Consider the following 26,221-nt stretch of genomic DNA (forward strand, 5'->3'; position numbering starts at 1 on the left):
TTATAAATAAAGTAAATTTTTATTAAAAAATTTATGTAAATTATAAATTAATATAATTTATATAAATAATTATTAATTAATTAATAAATATGAGAAAGTTTTTTTTAAAAATTTTGATTAAAGAAAAAAAAAATTAAGAAACTTTTTTTAAATGAACAAACTTATATTTAATTATTTATATTAAATTAATTATATTTTTGAATTTTTAAAATAATACGTTAATTAAATTATTTTTGTAAATATATTTATGTTTATTAAAAAATAAATTATTTATGTGTATAATTAATTATTAAAATAAATTATTTCATAAAATAGTTTAAGATTTTAATTATTTCATAATATTTTTAAAATATAATTAACACAAGTTTACATGCAAATAACGTCTAAAACTAAATAAAATTTTAAACAAAGTTGGTCTACACTTTTTTTGCAATTTTCTAAAGTGATAAAATTTTCATAACTTAAAAATAAATTATTAATGTAATTTATAAATAAAATTTCATAAAATAGCATAAGATTTTAATTAGTTTATTCACGTTGCTAAAACTCATAAAATTTTAAAACTCTTTTAGATGACGATTGATAAGTCTTGGACTTCTTGGAGAAAACGTGGTAAAGAATATTGGGAGTGTCTACAAGCCTTTTTGGCGATAGCTTCAGATTATAAAAATTTTGATGGAAAAATTAGATGTCCTTGTGTTAGATGCTTAAATACTCAATTTGAGCCTTTGCACATTGTGGAAGCGCATATATTTGATTGGGGTTTTAATAATGGTTATCGAAAGTGGATTTACCACGGGGAGTCAGAGACAGAAGTTGTTGCACGAACGGAAGTTGTTGACCCAATCTTAGATGAAGAAGATGACGAGATGATTCCCATTGTTGAAGATTTCATTCGACCAACAACTGAAGATGTTCAAAACAACTCTGACTCTTTTCAATATTACGACGAGTTATTTGAAGAGATTGAAGCTGAATTGTATTTTGGATGCCATTGGATTTCTTCACTTAACTTTCTAGCAAAGTTATTGCATTTGAAAGTTCGTGGAAAAATTCCTATCGGCGTATTTGATGAATTATTGAAAATGTTGAATCTTGCTTTTCCGAAAGGAAATAAAATTCCATCGACGTACTACGAGGCTAAAAAGAGACTAAAAAAATTAGGGTTAGACTATGAGTCAATTCATGTGTGTGAGCATGATTGTTGCTTGTTTTATAAAGAGCATGCCACTAAAGATGCTTGTCCAATTTGTGGAACTAGTCGAAGGATCACTTCAACAAAAGCTAATGGAAAAAGGGTGCCTCGTAAGGTGTTGCACTATTTTTCGTTGACACCTCGATTGAAAAGATTATATGGTTCAAGACATACAACAAAACACATGGCATGGCATCATACTGGAAAATCAAAGGATGAACGAGTGATGCGTCACCCGGTTGATGGGATAGCTTGGAAGGACATTGATGCTAAACATCCTAATTTTGCCAGTGAACCTAAAAATGTTCGCTTAGGTTTAGCTGCTGATGGCTTTAATCTATTTAGCAACATGAGCCTAGCATACAATATGTGGCATGTCGTGTTAGCAAACTATAATCTTCCACCTTGGATGTGCATGAAAGACAATAATTTCATGTTGGCCCTACTAATTCCTGGACCAAAATCACCAGGTAAAGACATGGATGTATTTCTAAGACCATTGGTAGATGAGCTGAAAGAGTTGTGGGTTGATGGAGTTGATACGAGAGATTGTAGGACAAACACTATGTTCAAGTTGCGTGCAACCCTTTTATGGACTATTAATGATTTTCCTACTCGAAGTAGTTTGTCTGGATGGAGTGGTCAAGGATACAAAGCTTGTCCAACATGCAACGAAGACACTTCTTCGATACGAGTGATTGGTAAGACATCATATGTAGGACATAGAAGATTCTTGCCCAGTAACCATCGATTTAGAAGGGACACCAACTTTGATGGAGAAATTGAAAGAAGACATCCACCGAGACGTTTTACTTGTGAGAAAATTCTCGAACAAGTAAACAAACTTGTGCCACAAGTTCCTGGAAAACATGACCAATTTGGTGGTGTAAAACGCAGACAGGTTGCAGAAGATCAAAATTGGAGGAAAAAAAGTATCTTCTATGAGGTTGATTATGTTTGGTTTTATGCCCTAAATAAAACTCATTTCATATAATCAGATTTACTTATTAATAAAGATCAGAAATAACATTTTATGTTGCATGGTTCACATGATTTATTTCATGATTATATGTGTATATAATGTATGAATTCTTTTTAAGTCCAGAACATATGAGTTGGTTAAAGATTATAGTGTTGTCAGCACAGTGGAATATAATCTTTATTATATGTTCAAAAGTTGATTCCCTAATTTGTCAGAACACTGGATTTAGACTGACATGGTATAATCAGCGATAGGTATTCTTACACCTTGGAAAAGTGTTATGTCCTTTCCAGGACATTGGCAAAGTTTACCAGTATCGGATGTATGGAGTATACATCGGAAGGGACCGATATTGAACTTTGATTAGATATATTAAAATTTATCGTAAATATCTATTCAATTCAATATCACTAAGTTGATCCTAGATCACATGATCGAAATCCTGATATGGTTAGGTTCAATCTCAAGAGTGTTATTCGTGTTCTTTGATTTGTTAGTTAAGCCTAGTTTTGTATCAGGGTGATACGTACATTTTGGGAACACGGTAATGCAATTGAGTGGGAGCGCTAACATAAATATGGAATCTATAGCTTCTATTTGGCAAATAGAAGTAAAGGATGATTTCCTTCGAGCTTAACCAAACGAAGATAAATGGTGGAGATCTCATTTCACTTAGGTGAAATATCATTTATACAGGGTTAAGTGTTTTAAGGATAAAATACATTGTAGGGTGTTACGGTAATTTAATCCCTTTACAGTGTAAATCATCTATATAGAGGATCATTGATCACATTAGGGTTATAACAATGGATAACTAATGACGTGTCTATATCGTGGAACATATAGAGCGTTTCTATATGACTGAGAGTGCAATTCCAAGTTCTAAGTGTGGATTCCATGAGGAATTAATAAGTTAGGGAATTTACTTGGTAAATTCGGTTCGACTTATTGGAAGCTCGGTTATATAGACCCATGGTCCCCATACTAGTTGAGGCCATACTGCTTGTAAGACTCAGTTAATTGATTTTAATTAATCAATTATAATTCTAAAAGTTAGACTATGTCTACTTTATGAATTCTCACAGTTTAAGGATGAAATCGTAAATAAAAGAGTTTCTAGGTTTAATTATTAATTAAGAGACTTTGTATGTCTAATTAATAATTATTTTAAATGACAATATTATTTAATAATCTATTTTAGTTATTAAATAATTAGTTTTGGCATTTAAATGATTAGAATTGGAAAAATGGCATTTTTGGAGAAATTGAAATAAAATTGAGGAAACTGCAAAATCCAAGTGAGGCCCATATTCCCTCTATGGCCGAGCACTCCCTTTGTGTTTCCCAATTATTATTTTTATTTTTTTAATTGCTATGTAATTACTAATCAAAGCCTAGCAAAAATAGGAAAGTGGTGGATCACACTAAATAAGGCAGTTGATTGATTACACAGTAATTAAGGAAACTGTTTATTTGGAAAGTTGTGCTCTCCCTTCTCCCTATATATAGCAGCCCTTGTTCTCTTCTCTTGTATATCATATGTATGAAAAGCCACGAAATTCAAGAGAGAAAAAGAGAGAAATTTCGAAATCCTTGTGAGATGAGTAGTGCCCACACACATCAAGTGGTATCTCAATCATAGTATGGAAGACTATGGAATTTCTGCATCAAAGAAGGAGAAAAGAAGATCCAGGTTCAGATCTTGGTGATGCTCTGCTACAGAAAGGAATCAAGGGCTAGAGATCTGAACGGAAGGAGTCATATTATTCCGCTGCACCCACTGTAAGGTTTTCTAACTTTATATGTGTTTATTTTCATTGTTTTAGAATTCATATTAGGTTGTTAATCCAACATACTTGTTAGTAAATCTAGATCCTGGTAAAATAATTTCCAATAGATTATTGGTGTACAAACAATTTGAAACACAATATTGATGTGATGCATGTTGAGAAGAATGTGTGTGACAGTCTGTTGGGCACAATCTTAGACAACGATAAATCAAAGGACACAACTAATGCGAAGCATGATTTGAAGAAATTAGGAATAAGGGCATAGATGTGGATTTATGAAGATAACAATGGTAAGTTGATGAAGCCACACGCCCCTTACGTTCTCAAAGTTGATGAAAAATTGAAATTTTGTCAATTTATCAAAGACGTGAAGTTTTCCGATGGATTTTGCTCAAATTTGAAGAAGAAAGTGAACAATGATTTATCAAATATTCTTGGATTGAAGTCTCACGATTGTCATGTAATTATACAAAGATTATTGGCAGTTGGTGTCCGCAAGTTTCTCCCGAAAGATATATCGACAACTATTGCTGAATTATGTAACTTTTTTAGGCAAGTATGTTCAAGAACTATAAACATTAAAGATATGGAGGAAGCACAAAAAGACGTTGTTTTGATATTGTGTAAGTTGGAATTAATTTTTCATCCAGCTTTTTTTTGATTTCATGATTCATTTGGTCTTACATTTGCCTGAAGAAGCAATTTGGGTGGACCTGTATTTATGAGATGGATGTACCCTTTCGAGAGGTACATGAAAAAATTGAAGAACTATGTTGGAAATAAAGCTCGTCCTGAAGGGTCAATAGCTGAAAGCTATGTTGCAGATGAGGCATTGACGTTTTGTTCTATGTATTTTAAGGGGGTAGAAACCAAATTTAACCGACTTGATCGCAATGAAGATGATGTGATTCCTAAAATTTGTACTGTCTTCCAATCACAATGTCGTCCCCTAACAAAAGCAAATATCATGCCTCTGGACAGAAAAACTCGTGAAAAGGCTGAGTGGTTCATCTTTGACAATTCACCTGAAATCAGACCATATTTAGAGTAAGTTTTTTCCTTTATTAATCAATATTTGGTCTTATTCTAAATAGTCTTGTATAACATTTAACATAGTGATGTTATATGACTTACAGTGAACACTTAGAAGAGATCAAACTTCAATACCCAAATGGAGATCATAACATCTTACACAAAAAAAAATTTCCAGCGGTGGTTTCATAAGAAAGTGATATGAGACTCTCAATTCAGCTTTGAAAATTATCATGATTAATTATGAGTCATTCTAAGATAATTTTGTTCATTTAGATATATGATTTACACAAGCTTGGATCATTGGAGAATGGTGAAGAGTTGCTAGCTTTAGCATGTGGGTCAGATCACTTAGTAACATATTATGAAGGGATTGTAGTGAACGGTGTTCGTTACATGGTAACTGAACGTGATAAGAAGCGTACTACGCAAAATAGCAGTGTCTCTGTGGCGGGAACAGAAGGATTTGATTATTATGGGACGCTGGAAGATGTGATGATGTTAACTTTTTGTGATGTGTATTCAGTGACATTATTTTAGTGTAAATGGTTCAATACAAATCCACGGAGGAAGAAAACAATCATTGAGAATAATATCATTAGTATCAATGTTAGTGGTGAATGGTACAAAGATGACCCATTTATACTTGCTACCCAAGCTAAGCAAGTATTTTACCTCGATGATTTGCTTAGAGGTAGACATTGAAAAATAGTCGAGAATGTAAACCATCGACAAATTTGGGACATTGAGGAGGATGAAGATAATGAAGATGTTGTACGTAATTTAAGCTCCTCAAATTTTCGGTTGACTGTGGATCTAGGAGAGTTAATTTTGCAACCTTCTGAAGTGGCGACAATAATTGATACTACACAAAATTTGAATATTAATCAGGCTGGTGAAAATATTGTAGATGGTGACGTTGATGATGTAATAGTTGATGAAGGTGATGAGTTGCTAATTGATCAATGTGAAGACGATATTGTTTCTGAAAATAGTGAGTGTGATAGTGACTATTAGTTTACTTATGTTTTTAATTTTTTGTAATAATATTATAAGTGATGAATTTGATGATGTTAATTGTAATTCAAACTATAAATATTTTTTGATTTACATTCATAGTAATGTAGTCATATAACTTTTCTTTTAAAGAGTCATAATGTCAGCCGATATAGCTTCTTCTCAAGGGGGAGATGGTGATAGTTTCGATCCACCAGATCCTAGTAGGGTACCCTCAACTTGCGATGCAGAACCACCGCCCAAAGAAAAGGTCATGGTGTTGCTAGTAATATACCATTAGAGACTCGCAGCGGGCAAATCAAGGGCCATTGCCGCTTACGCTTGATCCTGCAACGGGAAAGGTTGTTGACTTGGAGAACCAAGTTTTAATCTGACAGTTGGGTGTCGAAGTGAGCACATTATTGTCGGGGAACTACTTAGATTTTAGTGATGTACCTCAACATTTTAAGGAACAAGTTGTGCAGAGAATGAAGGTAATCAATTGATGGACATAATAAATTTTATTCATAAATAATCAAACAACTAACTAATAATTTAATTCTTCAATTTTTTTAAAAAAATTCATATCATACTTTGTTTTGGATTCGTGGAGCTCCAGATCTGTTTGATACAGATCTACATTGCATGAATCTGGGTTTTCGATTTTAGAGGGAGTTATTTTGAACGATTAAAACCGAAATCAAATGTTTAATTTCAGTTTTTTTCCAGTTTTTCTGGTTTCTTTTTCATAATTTTCTGTTTAGATCATTGCAGTTCTTCTTTTTCAATAAATTTTTGCTGAAATTGATGGTTGCATTACCCTCGTTTTGGTTTTATTCTGGTTGGGTTGCTGATTTGAATGATGGAGGTATGTTCATCTTCTTCGTTCATTCTGTTCGGCTTAAGGTTTAGACCATGTGGTATTTTTGTAATTATTTGGTTCTGGGCTGTATAAATGTTTAATGGGCCGGCCCATAGTACTTTTGTAATTTTTTTTCCTTTTTTGTATTTTCCTGTTTTTTTTCCTTAATAAAATAGGAAGTTTACACTTTTTTTTATTTAGTAAATATGAGAATAATTGGATAGATAATAAATTATAAATGTTTGTGACTCGAAGGTAGTTATTAAGGTGTTGAATGGGACATGTTCCAGTTGGGGTATTATTAATTATGTTCACCAATGTAATAAACTCTTTAGTTTATTTTTGAGTTATAATTTTTCATTTATTTCCAGATTTCGTAACTTTGCAGTCCATAATGTGGCTAAGTAGGCTTACGCCAACAATGTTATTGGCATGGTTGACCCGTCAATCATCCCAACGAACATTATTTGTAACGATCGTAAGGTCTAATTTGTTTTATCTATAAACGGGTTTTCTCTAAAAAAAAAGTGTAGCGTAAACTTTCCTATTTTTTTTTTTTTTGGAAACTATGGAATATGGATTCTTAAACCAACTTTTTTATGCCTTATTTCTATACTAGGTTGAGAAAGGGATAAACAACAAGCTTCGTTATGTTGCTTAGTTGAGAAGAAACAAACGGTATAGGTGGGTGGGTTCGTGGACAATCTTTAATTTATGAGTGTAGGATAGGATGATGAGAACCAATTTGTACGATACTTTGATTGATTCACATGATGAAAACGATGTAAAATTATAGACAGATGACAAGAATGCTAGACAAAGGAAGCTTGGCTAATAGTGGTGGAGCAATTTCTGGTGTGGAAAGCCTAATAGCCTCAATCTGGCTTTGTTGTCAAAGAAATAACATTCCGTATTCACTAGAAGGTTGAATCATTTTTTTGTTTTTTTGAAGCAAGAAAAATGAATCTTGAGTAGGGGCTGTGGCGTGAAACCGTTGCCATTATTATAAAGCCACCATGATTGATTCACTCATCTAAACGTTCCATGAACTTGATTATGCTTCTCATTGGTTTGCAATACACGAGATCTTTTACTCTTTAAGATTTCATTCACGACCAAACAGGCACACACCAAAAGCGGGCAGACAACAGTATGTTTTCATAAATACACCAACTACAAACTTATTAATACTCCACTGCTTCTACTCACATGAAGAAACACTATTGACTTTCTTGTTAATTAATGTACATAAATGACTTATCTGAGGTTGTTATTAATTAATTTAATTACGGATTTATCCCAGAAAAGAAGAATAGTTGGGGAAATGAGCCATCATTCTTTATGATACAATCCATGGAGTGGACCTCTTCACAATAATAAAACCATTGGAGAATTTTTTTTCTTTCTTACCAACATAAAAAAGAACGAAAAAGATATCAATATTCAACAAATTGTAATGCTGAAAACAGAGTTTTGAGACCCCTGAACAAATAAAGAAATTATATCGCAAAAGAAACTCGTCTAAAATAACAAGTAATTCTCGCAGTAATGCTTTAAATACCTGCAACTTAACTCTCGACTATTATAACAATAACGTAAATCCTACTTAAAAACTCTTATAACACCCAAACTGGAAAAAGAAAAAGAAAACAATCTTCAACCTGCAAACATGACCCAAAAAGTTCGACCCAATCTTGATAGAACTACCAAGTGAATAAGGACGCATTGACCAACGGCATTTCAGCCCATAAACCACAATCCACTGACCCAATACCAGAACAAATACCCCTAGCACGGGTGGAAAAGAAGGCATTCGACTACTCTCTTAATCCAAATGTATAGTACCAAGAATTATTCTTAAGTAGAGGAAGCAGGCTCCTTCTTCTCCGACTCTTCTTCCTTTTCCTCAGCTTTTTCCTCCGTCTTTTTTTCTTCCTTTTCCTCAGTCTTTTTTTCTTCCTTTTCCTCAGTTTTCTCCTCAGTCTTTTTTTCTTCAACGCTCAGCTTCTCAAGAAGCCCAGCAGCTGCAGATGCATCTTCATTGTCTTCCTTCTGCTGTTGCGACTCAGCAACTTCTTGGAAAGTCTCCATGAAGAGTTTGCAATCTAATACAAAAGCCAAGCAATAACCAACCATTAATAACCTACAATAATTGAGTTACCAAATACAAAATGCGACACCCTGATATAAAATGAACTAACAGATCACCAAGAACCACAAGTATAATGTGAATGAGTAATTGTAGCCTTAGATAAGTTTCAAACCCTACACAATTGGAGGGTTGTGAATCCAAACCACCTTTTTATGATTACAAGTGAACACACCCACTTAAGCATTTAAAACTTAATCATATTCATACGTACAGGAAATAAATAAGATAACGAATGCTTGACAGGAGCGTTCACAAAATTCTTAACTACCTACATGATATATGCTTAGTAAATTGGGAAAATAATGCATCTAAATTCAAAATTAAGGACCACTGACCCAAAAAAGCAAGCAAACAATCAGTGACATAGCTGGTATAATAAGAAACGATGCAGCAATGCATAATTCGCATAATTTAAATCACTCACACTCAGATAAGAAAACTGATCCAAGTAATTTCAATAATATCCAAAACAATTCCAATGTAAAGATCAAATACAGAACAAGCTTTCAGATATACTCACTTTCAACTGATGCAAATCTAATGCAAAAAAGCTCGTCCTTCAATTCACCCTCAGCGAAATCCGTAGCGTGCCACACACAAGATTTGTCATTACCAGCGTGTTCTGTCACAGTCATGGTTGGCAAAACTGCAAGCAATAGCGCAAAACACGCAGTCAAATTCAAAGCCCTAGCTAAAACAAGCATATATATATGATATATTGATATACACAATATTAATAACAATAATCGACAAAAGAGTGACTAACCAAGATGATTGGCGCAGATCTTGAGGGTTTTGGATTGCCTCATAACAAGACGAACCTTGCCACTCTCCTTGTGCTTCAAAAACTTGACGGTACCAGCGCCTCGCTCTTTCCACTGATTTCCATCTTTGTCAAATCGGTAAAGCTTCGACTTACTAAAGCGACACAAATTGAAAAACAATAATCAATTAACTAAATGAAAAAATAAACCCTAGATTCTGCAGATCGCAAGAACCCTAAAAAGCACAAAAAGAAAAAGGAAAAAGTGAAAGGATTAACATACAGATCGAGGATGGCCTCCTCGTGCTCTTCACCAGTAGTGACGGTGACCTCCTCAAGTTTGACGATCGGAGCAACCTGAGCACCGGTGTCCTCGTCCTCGGCGGCGGTAGTCTCCTCCTCGTCGGCTCTTGGTTCGTGTTCGGGCTCCTTGGAGGCCATTTTCGGATTTGGGAGAGAAGGAGAAATGAAAAGAAGAAAAAGGTTAGGGAAGGAGTGATTGGATTGGGTGTATGGAGTGGTATTGCAGGAGAAGAGAATAAAACGATTTTATAGTCTTACTGTGACTTGTGTTAGAGAAATAATGCAAGGACAAGGGTTATATGAATTTCATCATTTTCTTTTTTAAAAAAATACTAATAATAATAATAATAATTTATTTAACAATGTAGTTTGTGAAAGTTGAAATACCAATTGTTTTTAGTTTGTAATTTCCCTTTTTCTTTTTCAATCTAAAAATATTCCCAACTTTTATTAATGAAGAGTGTAATGGTCAATTTTTTATTATAATTTTTACATGTTATATTCATCGTTACTTATTTTTAAAATGATAATATAAATTTTATTATTTTTAAATTTTTAAATAGCTTAAATTTTAAGCAACTTTTTTTTTTCAAATATTATAGTGTCAAAAATAAAATTTAAAATAATTATATTATATTATAGGGGAATTACCTTTATTTATTATTTTTTATATTTTTTTTTTAAAATTTACGGTAGGTTTCTACAGTGGTTGCAGCGCTAGTTGTAATAGGAGTTTCTATACGATTGTTTGTTGCAATTTAAGTTGCAGCGCTAGTTGCAATAGGGATTTCTATGTAGAATTCCATAAGAATGCAAAAAAAAAAAAAAATTGTTTTAAAGTGTAAAAATGAAAAATCACCTATATTATATTATATTAAATATTTAATATTATAATTTAATATTTACCCTCATTTAATATTTTGCTTCTTACTAATTAGTATTTTTGCCCTTTAAATTTTTGACACTACCTCATACTATTTCTTAAAATATATAACTTGTTAAAAATCTCTCCTAAAATATAACAGTTACATAATTATATCCCTTTGGTTAGGGTCTGTTTCTTTGATTGTTAAAAATTACTATTTTTACCCCATGACTTTCGACTAATACAAAATTTTTCCTTCTTTTACAAAAAAAAAAATTAAAAAAAATTATAATATTTTATTAATTCTGAAAAAAAAAATTAATAAAAATTATTAAAAGCCTCATAAAAATATTAAATTAATTAAAACTATTAAGTTTACTTAAAAATCTATATTATTCCTAAAAAATATTTTCAAACTTTCTTTTATTTATAAACACATATCTTAAAAAATCAAACTAAAATTATAAACAAATTAAAAAAATTTGAAGAAAAAATCAAGCTTATTTGTATTTATAAACTCGTATCTTAAAAAATAAAGAAAAATAATTAAAAAATCAATTAAAATGTAAAATTATTTTTTTTAAGAAAAAAGTTAAAAATTAAACTAAAAAATGTTATGTGTTAACCCAAAAACACTTCCTAGTAACGTGGACATCAATGTTTGACATGTGGCAAGAAGGATGATGTCACGAAGTTGAGTAGACCTGAGTCATAGCAGTCGACCTAGGAGGGGACCCTAGCCCTGTGCCCATGTTGACTTCAAAAGCTCTGGGATGAAAGTTCAAACTTCAATAACTTGAATTCAACTCACTATCTTTCAGTATTATGTACCATGAAGACATGGAGCAATCAAATCCAAGATCTGGGAGCTAAAATTACATGACCTTGTCCCCCGAAAGCAAACCTGGGCACCTAGGGTTTCACCCAGCGCCCAAGTTGACATTCCCAACTAGGATTTCAGTTTTCGGGACCGTCTTAGTGCAAATGGGTCAAACTTTGCATTGGGACATCAACTAGACATACCACAAACATATTTGAGGTATCAAAATTAGATTCCAAGCAAGTTCATTTTTGAGCACCCAGTGCCTGCGCACCTTCCAAGTATCAGATCAATGATCCAATTTTTTCATCTTCTTTGTCTTCATGAAAAATGGGAAAATATGTACTTTTAGGGAAGAAACAACACTCCCTGGGTGCCGGAAACAAGGCCCAATGCCCATGTTGACATTTTGTCAACCTAGGCCAATTTTAATGATGTTTTCTAAGAACTCTTCTGAGCATCTTCTCTGTTTTCAAAAAAGACTAAGATTCAACTATTTTTGGGGACCAAATGGAATTTTTGAAGGGCCATAACTGGGACCTAGCACCCAGGTTGACACCTGGCACTGTGCTCAGCACCTAGGTTGACATATATTCAACCTAGGCTGTTTCCAATCAAGTTCTCAAAAAGGTGTTCCAGACATTTTTTTCGTCATCAGAAATAATGAGGATTCAAGCAAACTCAGGGAGAAAACCACAAACTTGAGCCCTCGGAAATAGGGCCCAGGGCCCAATTTGACCTAGTGTTGGGCCTAGCGCCCAAGTTGACAAACAACCTGGTACGCTGCTTTCGATTGCTCAATGTCAAATCTAATTCGACCAATGAATCCTGAATGGTTAAAAATAGGGTACAAGACCTCATCCTTAAGTTCAAAAACCTTAGAAGTATCAAAACGAGATCCCGGGAGCTCAGGAATGAGTACTCAGCGCCCAGGTTGATAAATGACCTGGTGCGCTGGGTTTTGCCTATCTGATTCTGATTAGGTTTCGATCGTCCATCTAGTCTTTCATAATGACTAAGATCCATGAAGTCAAAAAATACAAATTCACAACTTTGCATTTCTCATTTCCAACATGAGAAACTCACTCGAAAATGAAGAGTTTTGAGTCTCTCATTTTTGTAGAACAACAACATCTCTGAGTGCTCGTGACCAGCTTTGCCAGAATACAGATTCAGACTAAGTGATGTCAAAATATTAATTAGGCATCTAAAAGTACATTCCTTAGACGTTTTTACACTTACCAAGCATCCAGGTTAACGTTATATGTCAACATGGGCGTTGGGATGTCAACTTGAGCACTGGATGTCAATATCGGCACTGGATCATGAACTATCTACAGTAAAACAGCCATAACTCACACAATATTCATATGATTGACGCGATTTAACTAGCATTTCAAAGCTAATTCAATGCTCTATCAAGTCATGTATAACACTTCAATCACAATTTTGAAGCTATCAACCTCAAATTCTACCCCCAAGAGAGTTACAAAAATAAGCTCTAAGTTACCCGCAGCGGGTACTGCTGGGCTTCAAAAAATGACTATCACCATCATAAGCTAATTTTCACAATTGGATCATCATTTACGGTTAAAAAAATCTATTTTGTATTTTTTTTTCCCAATTTTTGTGGGCCTCCTTCACCTATGAAAGGAGAGCTCCCTTAGCTCATTTTTCACATTCAGAAAACTACCAACAAGGTCAGAGCTTCTCTCTCTAGTTTCTCTATCTAGAAATGTTGGATTTTGTGCCCTAAATAAAATCCATTTTAAAATAATCAAATTTACTAATTAATAAATATTAGAAATCGTTTTATGTTGTATGGTTCACATGATTTGTTTCATGATTATATTTAATGTATAAATTCTATTAACTCCAAAACATATATAAATATATATATATATTTATTCATGATTATAGTGTCATCAGCACAGTGGAATATAATCATGATTTATAGGTTCAAAAGTTTAATTCTCATGATTTGTCAATTCATTGGATTTAGACTGACATGATAATCAGCGATAAGGTATACTTACACCTTGGATAAATGTTATGTCTTTTCCAAGACATTGACAAAGTTTACCAGTATCGGATGTATGGAGTATAGATTGGAAGGGACCGATATTGATCTTGGATAAGATATCATAAACTTACCATTATATCTTTCTAAGTCAATATCAATGGTTGATCTTAGGTCTATGGATCTTAATCCTGATATGGTTAGATTCAGCTTAGTTGTATTATTTAATGTTCTTCAAGTTGTTCGTGAAAGCTAACCAATAGTTCTGGTGGATATTACATCTTGGGAACATGGTAGTTCAATTGAGTGGGAGCGCTGATCATAGATATGAAATCTATAGTTTCTATAAGTAGTTAGAAGTGAAACAATGATTTCCTTCGAGCTTAGTTGAATAGAGATAAATGATTGAGATCTCATTTCAGTAATTATTGTGGCGTAAGGCGGAATTAATAAGTTAGAGAATTTACTTGGTAAATTCTAGATCTACTTATTAAAAGCTCAGTTATATAGGCCCATGGTCCCCTCACTAGTTGAGATATGACTGCTTGCAGACTCAGTTAATTGATTTTAATTAATCAATTATAATTCTAAAATTAGACTTATTTATGAATTTTCACTAAGCAAGGGCTTAATTGTGAAGAAAATAGATTTTGGGATTGATTTATTAATTAAGAGACCTTCTATGGTCTAATTAATAAATAATATAAATGTCAATTTTATTTGATAATTAATTATAATTATTTAATAAATAGTTTTGGTATTTGTAGGATTGAATTGGAAAATATGGTATTATTGAAAGAATAATAACTGGTTGAAATAAAGTGGCAAAATTATAACAAGAAAGTGGTCCTTTAGTGGGATAATATCGGGTAGATCACTAAGGATGACAAAGAGAATTCTAGCTATGACTCTCAAGATGTTTACAGAGAAATAATTCAGTGAAGTGATCATAGATGCGTGAGTACAAGTATATCTCTTGGTTTTCTGGTCCCTTCCCCTTGTGAATGCCTTCACTATTTATAGGGGAGATTTGTTACATATGGCTCCGTAAAATGAGTAAATAAATAATAAATATCCCTATTTTTTAAGGTCCAGCTACAATCAGTTGAATCTCCTTTATTCTCGGATAGATTTGTTGGATCCGAGTTTGTAGGATTCAGTTGTAGATATTTGAGAAAGCTTGTTGAGGACGAAATAAAGGAACATGTATCTCTGTCCAGTATCCCTGGTAGTACTAGATCTGATCGGCATGTTAGTCATTCGATAAGATCTCTCGACACTTGTCTCCTTTATGACATTGGCTTGTAGAATCACCCCAGTAGGGTGTTGCCCCCATCTTCTCTGGCCGAAAGGTAGATGATCCAACTAGATGCTTCATGTGACATCTGCAGATGGTTGTTACTCCTTGTATGGACCTGCAAGGCATATTTTTGCTCGGACTAGATCAAAAAGATGGTTAGATCATGCCACATGGAAAGGCCACGTCAGCTGTGTAAACTTTAAGATAACAATGCTATATACCTAAATTACAAAGCTTTTGAAAGTCCTACTATTCCCACGGCTGAATAAAAGGGGGAACTGGGATTAAATAAATTACTCTAATTTATTTTATCATGATACAGTTAAAAGTTTTTATCCCTGACTTGAATAATCATGATTCTTTGATATGGTCTTGTCATTCTTCTAGTCTTTTTGTTGTAAAATTGGCATATCACCTCGCTTCTACTTCTTACTCAAGCCTTTCCACTTCAAATTGAACTTTTTTGAAGAAATGGTGTGGTCGTTTCTTTAGAGTACTACGATTCTTCCAAGATTAAGCACTTTATTTGAAGATCTTGAAAAACCGTGTTTTTGCAAATGTCAGTTGTAAATAAGAAAATATAAAAACTGTAAGCGTTTGCAGCAGCAGAAAGTAATTCTGCTACAGCAAAACGGAACAGGCAGAATATAAAATATTTGCAGAAAAATAAATAACTTGACACAAGAGATTTATAGGTGGTATCAGTGTTCTCACGAACACTCCTAGTCCACGGGGCCACGCCCAGAGAATGAAATCAATTAATAAAGTATCAAAATTACAAAGACAATTGACTTAAACAAGTTTAGACTCCCTCTAAAGTATTGCCGCAATCTTTTGTAATCCACTTTATGAATCTGACTTCTTGAAACACCTTCAAGCCCGAACTCCCTTCGTCTTTGAAGTGTGAGTGCTTACTTCCTCCCGAAGTAAGGCTTCAACAAGTCTTCTCCCGAAGACCGAGTGCTTACTTCCTCCCGAAGTAAGGCTTTATCAAGTCTTCTCCCGAAGACCAATCTCTTGTTCAGTCAAGTAGTTCTTCACAACCTCTAGGACAGAGTAAGAACAGAAATAGAACAACTAGAACCTAGATGAACAACTAGGCTCTCACAAAACAAAGAAACTCTCTTCTCTCTAAAAAGATAAATGCAAAAAATGAATAATGGAAGAGGTAATTCGAATGGTTGCTCTCTAGGCTCTATTTATAGAACATAGAAACCAAAGAGGCAACCACAAGTTCGAATTAGCAGCTGTACAAAAACTTTCCTAAGAAAACACGATCTGCTCCATCAGATTCGGATGCTGACGCAGCAGATCTGACCAGAAACGGGAAACTTGCTAAAATCGGGTCCGATCCTCTATCAATGCTTGATTCCTGCCAAAAACAGATTAGATATTCTGATTGTATCAAGATACAATCGAAATTAATAAGGAAAAGGAAATAATCAAAGTTTCCCTAAAAAAGACAACTTTCCAAAAGAGAATTCCTTCTCTTTTGAGAAGTTTTCAACAAAGGAAAGTTCAGCTGAAAGTGCAACTTTCCAAACAAGGAAAAGAGCAACTAAAAACCGAATTTATAAGGTAAGAATCCGAATATGAATGCTCAACAATCTTACCATAAATGGAAAAATTATTTTTTCAACTAACTTGTCAAAAAAGGACTTTACAATCTCCCCCTTTGGCACTTTAGATGAACAAAATAATTTTTAACATAGAGTACCTGCAAGGCAAAGTTAGCAAGAGCAAAAGATACTACTCCCCCTGAGTAACACAATCGAATATCACAAAGAAACCAAAAACATGCTAACTTTAAAAGATATGTTCACAAGTACTAACCAACCACAACTCCCCCTGGAAAAAGGGTCCAGAGTTGGGCAACAAACAAATTAAAAATAAATATCTCTCCCCCTTTTTGTTTATCGGAGTGCCAAAGGAAACAAAGAAAGAAAAATAGATAAAAGTTCAATCAAAAGCAAAGAAGAAACAACTTAGTCTCGGTAGAGTTTAATCAAAGAAGACAGTTGCTTGGAAATCTCATGCTGGACTTCTTCCATTGCTCCAAGACGATTATGCACATTCTGAAGTTCGGACTTGACTTCCAGGAGTTTTCTTTGCGAGAACTTGAACTTGCGACGACGAAGCGACGGCGGCACGGCCTTTGGTCATTTTTGAAACACACCATCAAAGTATTCAGAGGGCTGGAATGTAGGTCCACTGATAGGAGGCTCAAGTGTTTCATGTGATTGGGCCACATTCTTCTGAGAAGATAAAACCTTATAAATTAGATTTGGAAACACAAGTTTAAAGGTTGGCTTTTTACCTCTTTGGAAGGAGACAATCTGGTTCAGAATGTGTGAGGCCAAATCAATGGAAGTTCCAGAAGTGATGTGTTATAAGAGTGAAGCCACATCTTGAGATACTACGGTCTTGTTTGAATTTGAAACCCAATTGCTTAAGGCAAACCGCATAAGAGAAGCATGAGAAAAAGTGAGGTGAGTGATTCGAAGACTCTCCCCTTGTTTCAACTCTGAACGAGCACCCGTGAGTTCAGAGTGCATCACCTCACGATCCATGGACATCACTGCATTGGATACATTCTCGGGCAAATTCAAAGCTTGAGCAATATCCTTCTCAGAAAAAGAGAACCAATGACCCCTAACATAAACTCTTCGATAAAGTCTAGAATTCTCATCAAGGAAATCATCAGTGAGATTAGCATAAAAATCCTTAACAATGTTTGCAATGTATCCAATGAAACCAGTAAGAGTATTTTCTCATTGATGAAATTGGATAAACTTTACAATACCATAAACACGATGAGCATGCAAGTCATAGTTCCTCTCACTCTCAAACTTACGGTTTGCATATAAATTCCAGTCACGTTCATTGTCACGATAATAAAATCGAGGATAGCCAGAGAGAGAGGAAGGGACATTACTAGAAGAAGGATCTTCCATGGGCTGCTTGCCTTTGGCGACGACGGTGGCCTTTCTTTGCGAAGCGATTTTGATCGAGGGAGCTCTGGCTCGAGTTCTGTGTCCTCACTGTCCTTCTCAGAATGAAGAGACACTGATTTGTCTGAAGAAACTTCCATTGCACCCTCTTCTTCTGAACTGGAACTTGATGAGGCCGAGGGTGGATTTGTCTTGAGTTTCTTCTTGGCTGGAAGGACTGTCTTATCACGAGATTGAGAGGCTCGAAGTTCCTTCTCAGCAGAGGCTTGCTGGGCTCGAGTTCGAGTAGAAGGGCCTGTTGGAGTGGAGCCAGGCATTGATGCAGCAGGAGGTGGAACTGCCAATGGAGGAGGAGATTCCTTTGAAGATTCAGATGAAGAAGTCCAGGTGCGAATGGGTCTTACCGATTTGCGAGCAACTTGCTTGGGTGGACGTTTTGGCTTTTCGGTTTGAGATTCACGCTGGGGAAGCGATGAATCTCCAGGCTTTGCAACAGCAGGAGGATGAACTGAAGCAGCAGGGGGAGCATTGGAAGGAGTTGCAACGGTTTCTTCCAATTTTTTAGAGTGCCCTAGATTCTTGGTTCTCACCATTTTGGATCTGAAAAAGGAGATGAACAGAAACACACAAGAAACAAGAAAGAGGGTTCGGGTAGGTGGTGAGTTAAATGACAAAGATTGGTTTATATAACCTTAAAAGCAAAACAAGAAAAGGAAACCAATTTTGAAAATTTAAATGGTAACCGGTAGCCCATGAACACACAAAAGGAAACCGCCCACTCCTCAACTCCTTTCTCTTTTTTTTTTAAAAAAAAATAAAAAAATAAAAGGAAACTAGAATTGCCAACAATATTTCCAAAAATAAATCAATCTTGCAAGAATAAAAGCACATTACCATATAAAGATTAATCTTTACTTGGAAAAATATCAAAATAAATTAAAGAAGAATGAATGTTGATACTTACCATTTAAGCACAAGATTTCCTTAACCCATGAAGCAAGTCACACGCCTCCCTCCTTTTTTTTTTTAAATTTTTAGAAACCGAAAATAAAATACAATGTGTACAATAAATATATGAGATTCTAAACAAGCAATGTAATCTAATATCATTGAAAATTGACAAAATAAAATACATGTTATGCTTTTTAAGGAAAATAACTAGTTAGTATCTCAAGAACAAATCACACTTAATTGATGTTGAGGAAAAGGATATTCATATTACTAAAAGTTGAGAACCAGGATTATCAAATTAATTTAATAGAGGAGACTTACAGATTTGAACACACTTGTCAGACATAAGTGTGTGCAGTGAGAATAGGATCATTGTCCTTGGCAAGATTTTTCAATTTAGCCTCTTTTTTTTCAATTTGATCCCGCAACTGGATGCTATCACACCATACTGAAGGTAGCCCTTTTCTATGGTAGTGCATCCTCATCATAGTTGCTAATTACAATGTTCCAGCTTACTCAAAAGATGGCTTTCACACATCAGTTGGGTAGCTCTATTCCAGCAAGGGGCCTGACAAGACTGACACAAAAATTGCTCAACTCTGTATAAGTACAATATTTAATCCTAGTCACAAACAAAGAGTAACATGAACCTTTTAACACAACATCACAAAGTATGATAAGAATGAGATCCTAACTAATTATAATCCAAAAGCATAAACATGATTTGTCAAAATACAATGAAAGAAGATAAAAAGCTAGAAAAGAATCACATAACAATATTGTACAAAAATATGAACAAGAGAGATTTAAACAATGCAAACTCCCAAAGACTTTCTGAGGGAGTCAAAGCGACTTGCATCTAGGGCCTTTGTGAAAATATCAGCTAATTGTTTTTCAGTATCAACATATTCTAATTGCAGTGATTTATTTTCAACAAGTTCCCTGATAAAGTGATGCCTTATGTCAATGTGCTTTGTTCTAGAATGTTGAACAGGATTTTTGGAAATATTTATGGCACTAGTGTTATCACAAAAAATAGTCAAAACACCCAATTCAAATCCTTAATCGATCAACATTTGTTTCAACCACAATAGTTGAGTACAACAACTGCCAGCAGCTATGTACTCAGCTTCGGCAGTGGACAAGGAGATGGAATTCTGTTTCTTGCTATGCCAAGATACTAGATTATTCCCAAGAAAGAAACACCCTCCACTTGTGCTCTTTCGATCATCAGCATTACACCTTGATACGCATCACTAAAATAAGCAAGATTAGAATTAGTATCTTTCGAGTACCAAATTCCATAATCAAGAGTGCTATTAACATATCGAATAATCCTTTTTACAGCTGATACATGAGATTCCATAGGATTACTTTGATATCTAGCACAAACTCCCACACTGTAACAAATATCAGGACGACTAGCAGTTAAATACAAAAGACTTCCAATCATGCTACGATAGAGTGTAGTGTCTACCTTTACTCCATTCTCATCTTTTGTCAATTTCAATGTGGTGCTCATTGGAGTACTTACCTGCTTAGCCGATTCAAGACCAAATTTCTTGACTAAGTTCTTAGCATACTTACTTTGAGATACAAATGTACCTCCTTCCATTTGTTTCACTTGAAGGCCCAAAAAGAAAGTAAGTTCACCAACCATGCTCATTTCAAATTCACTTTTCATTTGATCAACAAAAACATGCACTTCATGGTTAGATGTAGAACCGAAAACTATATCATCAACATAAATTTGAGCAATGATAAAATCAAATTTTATATGCTTGATGAAAAGAGTTTTATCCACACTACCTCTTTGATAGTCATGAGAAAGTAAAAATTGAGTCAACCTTTCATACCAAGCTCGAGGAGCTTGTTTTAGACCATACAAAGCTTTTTCAAGTTTGTACACATGGTCTGGAAATTGAGGATCTTCAAATCCTTTTGGTTGCTCAACATAAACTTCCTCATTCAAAATACCATTTAGGAAGGCAGATTTCACATCCATTTGAAACAATTTAATATTCAAAATACAAGCAATACACAAAAGTAAACGAATTGATTCTAGTCTTGCAACAGGAGCAAAAGTTTCATCAAAATCAATACCTTCTACCTGTGTGTATCCTTGTGCCACCAAACGAGCCTTGTTTCTCACAATTGTACTGAACTCATCACTTTTATTTTTAAATAACCACTTTGTTCCAATTACATTTATACCTTTTGGTCTTCGGACCAAAATCCATACCTTGTTACGAACAAATTGGTTGAGTTCCTCTTGCATTGCATTGAGCCATTCCTCAAAGGTCATGGCTTCCTTCACATTTTTCGGTTCATATTGAGAAACAAAACAAAGAAAGCTGATTAAATTAACATAACTTCTGCGAGTTACCATGCTTTCTTCAGGATTTCCAAGGATGAGATCTTTTGGATGATTCAATTTGACTCTGGTGCTTGGTTCTTTCTGAATAGAATCAGTGATGATGTTTGGATGAGTCAGGATAGACGGTTCTGGTTCTCCAGTCTCAGTTGCGACGGCGGATTCGTCATTTGCGGCATCGAAATGGGTTCTGGCATCGGGATCTCCTTTTGCGCTTACGGAGGAGCATCCATGAGACTATCTATCTTGGCTTCGTGGAAATCTCCGAAAAATCTTTAAAATCATCAACAACCACATTAGCTGATTCCAAAACAGTTTGAGTTCTCATGTTATAAACACGATAAGCTCTACTGTTTAAGGAATATCCAATAAACACACCAACATCACTTTTAGCATCAAATTTACCAATATGCTCACGATCTCTATAGACATAACACACACAACCAAAAACATGAAAATGACTTACATTGGGGCGCTTACCTTTCCAGATTTCATAAGATGTTTTTGAGGTACCTGGACGAATAAACACTCTGTTTATTATATAGCAAGCTGTGTTAATAGCTTCAGCCCATGAGCGCTTTGTCAACTTCTTGCTATTTAACATCACTCTTGCCATTTCCTGCAATGTTCGATTCTTTCTCTCAACAACTCCATTTTGTTGAGGAGTTTTGGGAGCTGAAAATTCATGAGTTATACCTGTAGACTTGCAAAAATCATCATACACAGAATTTTCAAACTCCTTACCATGATCACTTCGAATTCGAACAATTTTCCCAATATTACAACCTTTCTCAACTCTTAATCTCAAACAAAGAGTTTTAAAGGCATCAAAAGTGTCAGACTTTTCTATTAAGAAATCTACCCAAGTAAAACGAGAGAAATCATCAACACACACAAAGATATATCGTTTACCATTCAAACTTTCAACTTGGATTGGACCCATAAGATCCATGTGAAGCAATTCCAATACTTTTGAGGTATTGATATCAGACACAGGCTTGTGAGTGATTTTTAATTGCTTCCCAAGTTGACACGGTTCACACTTACCAACACTTTCCTTACCAAGCTTGGGAAGTCCTCGAACAATACCTGCATTTGACAATTTTTTCAGGTTTTTAAAATTAATATGCCCAAGCTTGGCATGCCACAGATCTGTGGTGTTGTTGATAGCTGAATGACAAGTAAAGACAGGGGTTAGAGTGTAACAGTTATCATTGGATTGAAATCCTTGCAAGATACATTCATTATCATCATTCAGAACATAGAAATGATCACTATCAAATGAAACAGTAAACCCTTGGTCACAAATTTGACTGATGCTAAGTAAATTAGCCCTCAGTCCTTCAACTAACATCACATTTTTCAGTCTAGGTAACCCTTCAAAATTTAGAGTTCCCATACCAACAACTTTTTCAGATAGGCCATTACCAAAAGTGACTTCTCCACGTTGCATAGGCCGAATGTTAGTCAAAAAGTCCTTGTCACCTGTCATATGTCTAGAACAACCACTGTCAAAATACCACATTTGAGATGCAGCAGTTTTATCAGAAAAACCAGCTAGACAATTCTTTTTTACCCATATTTGTTTCAAACCTTTATGTTTCTTTTGAGATTTTTCCAAATTATCAAAATAATTTGTTTTAAACAGATTTTTCAACGTGAAACATTTAGGTCTGATATGTCCTTTTCTACCACAAAAATGACAAGTGGGAACAAATCTTTTTACCTGAGATCTTACTCTTTTCGAAAATCCTAGAGATTTTGCAGCATCAGAAAGCTCTTTCATTTGCCGCAACGAAAGCCGTGAAATTGTTACAGCAGACTTTGTAGCCTCAAAGTGATTCGTTGGAACACTAGATTTTACAAACTTCGTGACTCCAGAACTTTCCATTCCATTTGAACCAAGGCCTGCGAAACCTCTTTGACTTGCATTCTGAGCTTTTTCAAAAATAGAAGATCCAGGGTTAAGCATTTGAACATTTTTCTTAAAATTTTCAAGTTCCTTCTTTAAGAGAGAGATTTTTTCATCTTTATCACAAAAACTTGTCTCATACTCTTTTATTTTCAATTCACACAAATCAATCTGATGAGACAATTTTTTATTCAATTTATTCAACTCTCTATTTTCAGAAGCAACCTGAATCCATTTTTCATACATGACTTTGTATGATTCAGCAAGAGACTCTTCACAGATTTCAGACTCATCTGAATCTGATTCCTCTTGTTCGGTGGTATTATTCAGACATACCAATTTAGCTTTCACCTGTGAATCACACAACACATTAGACATAACGGAGGTTAGGGCTACATTTTTCAGAATTATCTTCATCACTTTCGGTTTCATCATCACTCCAAGTGACATTGAAACTTTTCTTATTCTTTTTCAAAGTGTTTGCACACTCAGCTTGAATATGCCCAAAACCTTCACATTCCCTGCACTGAATTCCCTTTTTGTTAGAAACAGATGGTTTAATAAAAGTATTACCTTTTGAACCTTTCGAAATATTCTTTTTATTTCCCATCTTTTTCATATATTTCTGAAAAATTCTTAGTTAATAAAGCAATCTCATCATCACATTCACTATCAGAATTTTCATTATCAGCAACTTTCAAAGCAATACTTTTACCTTTATCAGCAATGGATTTGGGTTTGTCCTTTCGTTTAATCTGTTGATTTAATTCAAAAGTACGTAAGGAACCCATCAATTCTTCTACCTTCATTGTGCTAAAATCTTTAGCTTCCTCCATTGCCAAAAGTTTAGTATCGAACCTTTCTGGAAGTACTCTAACAATTTTTCTCACAAGAACAGAATCATCAAGCTTTTCACCAAGAGCAAAATATTCATTAGCAATATCAGATAATTTTTCATAGAATTCAGTTAATGTTTCATTATCAGACATTCTAAGCTCATCAAATTTAGTTTGAAGCATGATAAATCTAGATCTTTTCACATCAGAAGTTCCCTCAAACTGAGTTTGAAGGATCTCCCAAGCTTCCTTAGCAGAAACACAAGATGATATAAGTTTAATGTAACCCTCACCTACACCGTTAAAGATAGCATGCAAGGCTTTGCTATTGTAGGCAGAAAGCTTATCATCTTCAATTGACCATTCCAGTTCAGATTTTATAGTAGTATTACCTGTAGAATCTGTCTCAACTGGAAGAGACCAACCTGATAGAACCATTCTCCAAGCCTTCTCATCTTGAGATTTGATGAAGGCCCTCATTCTAACTTTCCAATAAGGATAGTTAGAGTCATTAAGCAACGGTGGTCTAGAAATAGAACTTCCTTCTGCAAAAAATGACATTTTAACACAAAAACGTTATAGGACCACACTAAGAGTTTAGTGTCCCGCTCTGATACCAATTGAAAAACCGTGTTTTTGCAAATGTCAGTTGTAAATAAGAAAATATAAAAACTGTAAGCGTTTGCAGCAGCAGAAAGTAATTCTGCTACAAAGAAACTAACGAGCGAGAATATAAAATATTTGCAGAAAAATAAATAACTTGACACAAGAGATTTATAGGTGGTATCAGTGTTCTCACGAACACTCCTAGTCCACGGGGCCACGCCCAGAGAATGAAATCAATTAATAAAGTATCAAAATTACAAAGACAATTGACTTAAACAAGTTTAGACTCCCTCTAAAGTATTGCCGCAATCCTTTGTAATCCACTTTATGAATCTGACTTCTTGAAACACCTTCAAGCCCGAACTCCCTTCGTCTTTGAAGTGTGAGTGCTTACTTCCTCCCGAAGTAAGGCTTCAACAAGTCTTCTCCCGAAGACCGAGTGCTTACTTCCTCCCGAAGTAAGGCTTTATCAAGTCTTCTCCCGAAGACCAATCTCTTGTTCAGTCAAGTAGTTCTTCACAACCTCTAGGACAGAGTAAGAACAGAAATAGAACAACTAGAACCTAGATGAACAACTAGGCTCTCACAAAACAAAGAAACTCTCTTCTCTCTAAAAAGATAAATGCAAAAAATGAATAATGGAAGAGGTAATTCGAATGGTTGCTCTCTAGGCTCTATTTATAGAACATAGAAACCAAAGAGGCAACCACAAATTTGAATTAGCAGCTGTACAAAAACTTTCCTAAGAAAACACGATCTGCTCCATCAGATTCGGATGTTGACGCAGCAGATCTGACCAGAAACGGGAAACTTGCTAAAATCGGGTCTGATCCTCTATCAATGCTTGATTCCTGCCAAAAACAGATTAGATATTCTGATTGTATCAAGATACAATCGAAATTAATAAGGAAAAGGCAATAATCAAAGTTTACCTAAAAAAGACAACTTTCCAAAACAGAATTCCTTCTCTTTTGAGAAGTTTTCAACAAAGGAAAGTTCAGTTGAAAGTGCAACTTTCCAAACAAGGAAAAAAGCAACTAAAAACCGAATTTATAAGGTAAGAATCCGAATATGAATGCTCAACAATCTTACCATAAATGGAAAAATTATTTTGTCAACTAACTTGCCAAAAAAGGACTTTACAGATCTTACAATCATATAATCCCTACTCCTCTTAATTTGTTTAACAGAAAAATCATTCCTAGTCCTACTTGTTTTATGTGTGGCCATTGCAATGAGAGTGTGACTCATTCACTAATAAGTTGTTGCAAAGTTAAAAAACTTTGGAAACATACTCCTTTTATGAAAAAGGAAAAAAAAAAATCCGAAAATAAACATTTAGACATTAAAGACTTCTTACTAAATGCTTTTGAAGTGTTGAAAAAGAGTGATTGTGAATTGCTTGTTGGAACTTTGTGGATGATCTGAAACAACAGAAATAATTATTATTTTTTGGCAAGAATTGTTTTTCTGTGCTGGAAATAATCAATGGAGTAGTAGAATATATCTAT

At 34.5% G+C, this 26,221-nt stretch overlaps 2 protein-coding genes across 2 annotated transcripts; one reads left to right on the forward strand and one right to left on the reverse strand.

The window, feature by feature from the left end:
- Nucleotides 1-572: 572 nt before the first annotated feature.
- LOC115720419 (uncharacterized) lies at nucleotides 573-6,016 on the forward strand. Its single transcript, XM_030649569.2, has 6 exons — nucleotides 573-2,127; nucleotides 4,333-4,519; nucleotides 4,664-5,014; nucleotides 5,104-5,179; nucleotides 5,276-5,524; nucleotides 5,891-6,016. The coding sequence occupies exons 1-6, from the start codon at nucleotides 573-575 to the stop codon at nucleotides 6,014-6,016; spliced, it is 2,544 nt and encodes an 847-aa protein (XP_030505429.2).
- Nucleotides 6,017-8,328: 2,312 nt separating this feature from the next.
- Nucleotides 8,329-10,413, reverse strand: LOC115719326 (ran-binding protein 1 homolog b). Its single transcript, XM_030648313.2, has 4 exons — nucleotides 10,056-10,413; nucleotides 9,776-9,927; nucleotides 9,530-9,655; nucleotides 8,329-8,962 (listed from the first exon to the last, which is right to left on the reverse strand). The coding sequence occupies exons 1-4, from the start codon at nucleotides 10,211-10,213 to the stop codon at nucleotides 8,715-8,717; spliced, it is 684 nt and encodes a 227-aa protein (XP_030504173.1). The 5' UTR covers nucleotides 10,214-10,413; the 3' UTR covers nucleotides 8,329-8,714.
- Between the last annotated feature and the right edge of the window lie 15,808 nt (nucleotides 10,414-26,221).

The sequence above is a fragment of the Cannabis sativa genome, chromosome 2 (genome assembly GCF_029168945.1).
Source record: "Cannabis sativa cultivar Pink pepper isolate KNU-18-1 chromosome 2, ASM2916894v1, whole genome shotgun sequence".
Taxonomy (NCBI): domain Eukaryota; kingdom Viridiplantae; phylum Streptophyta; class Magnoliopsida; order Rosales; family Cannabaceae; genus Cannabis; species Cannabis sativa.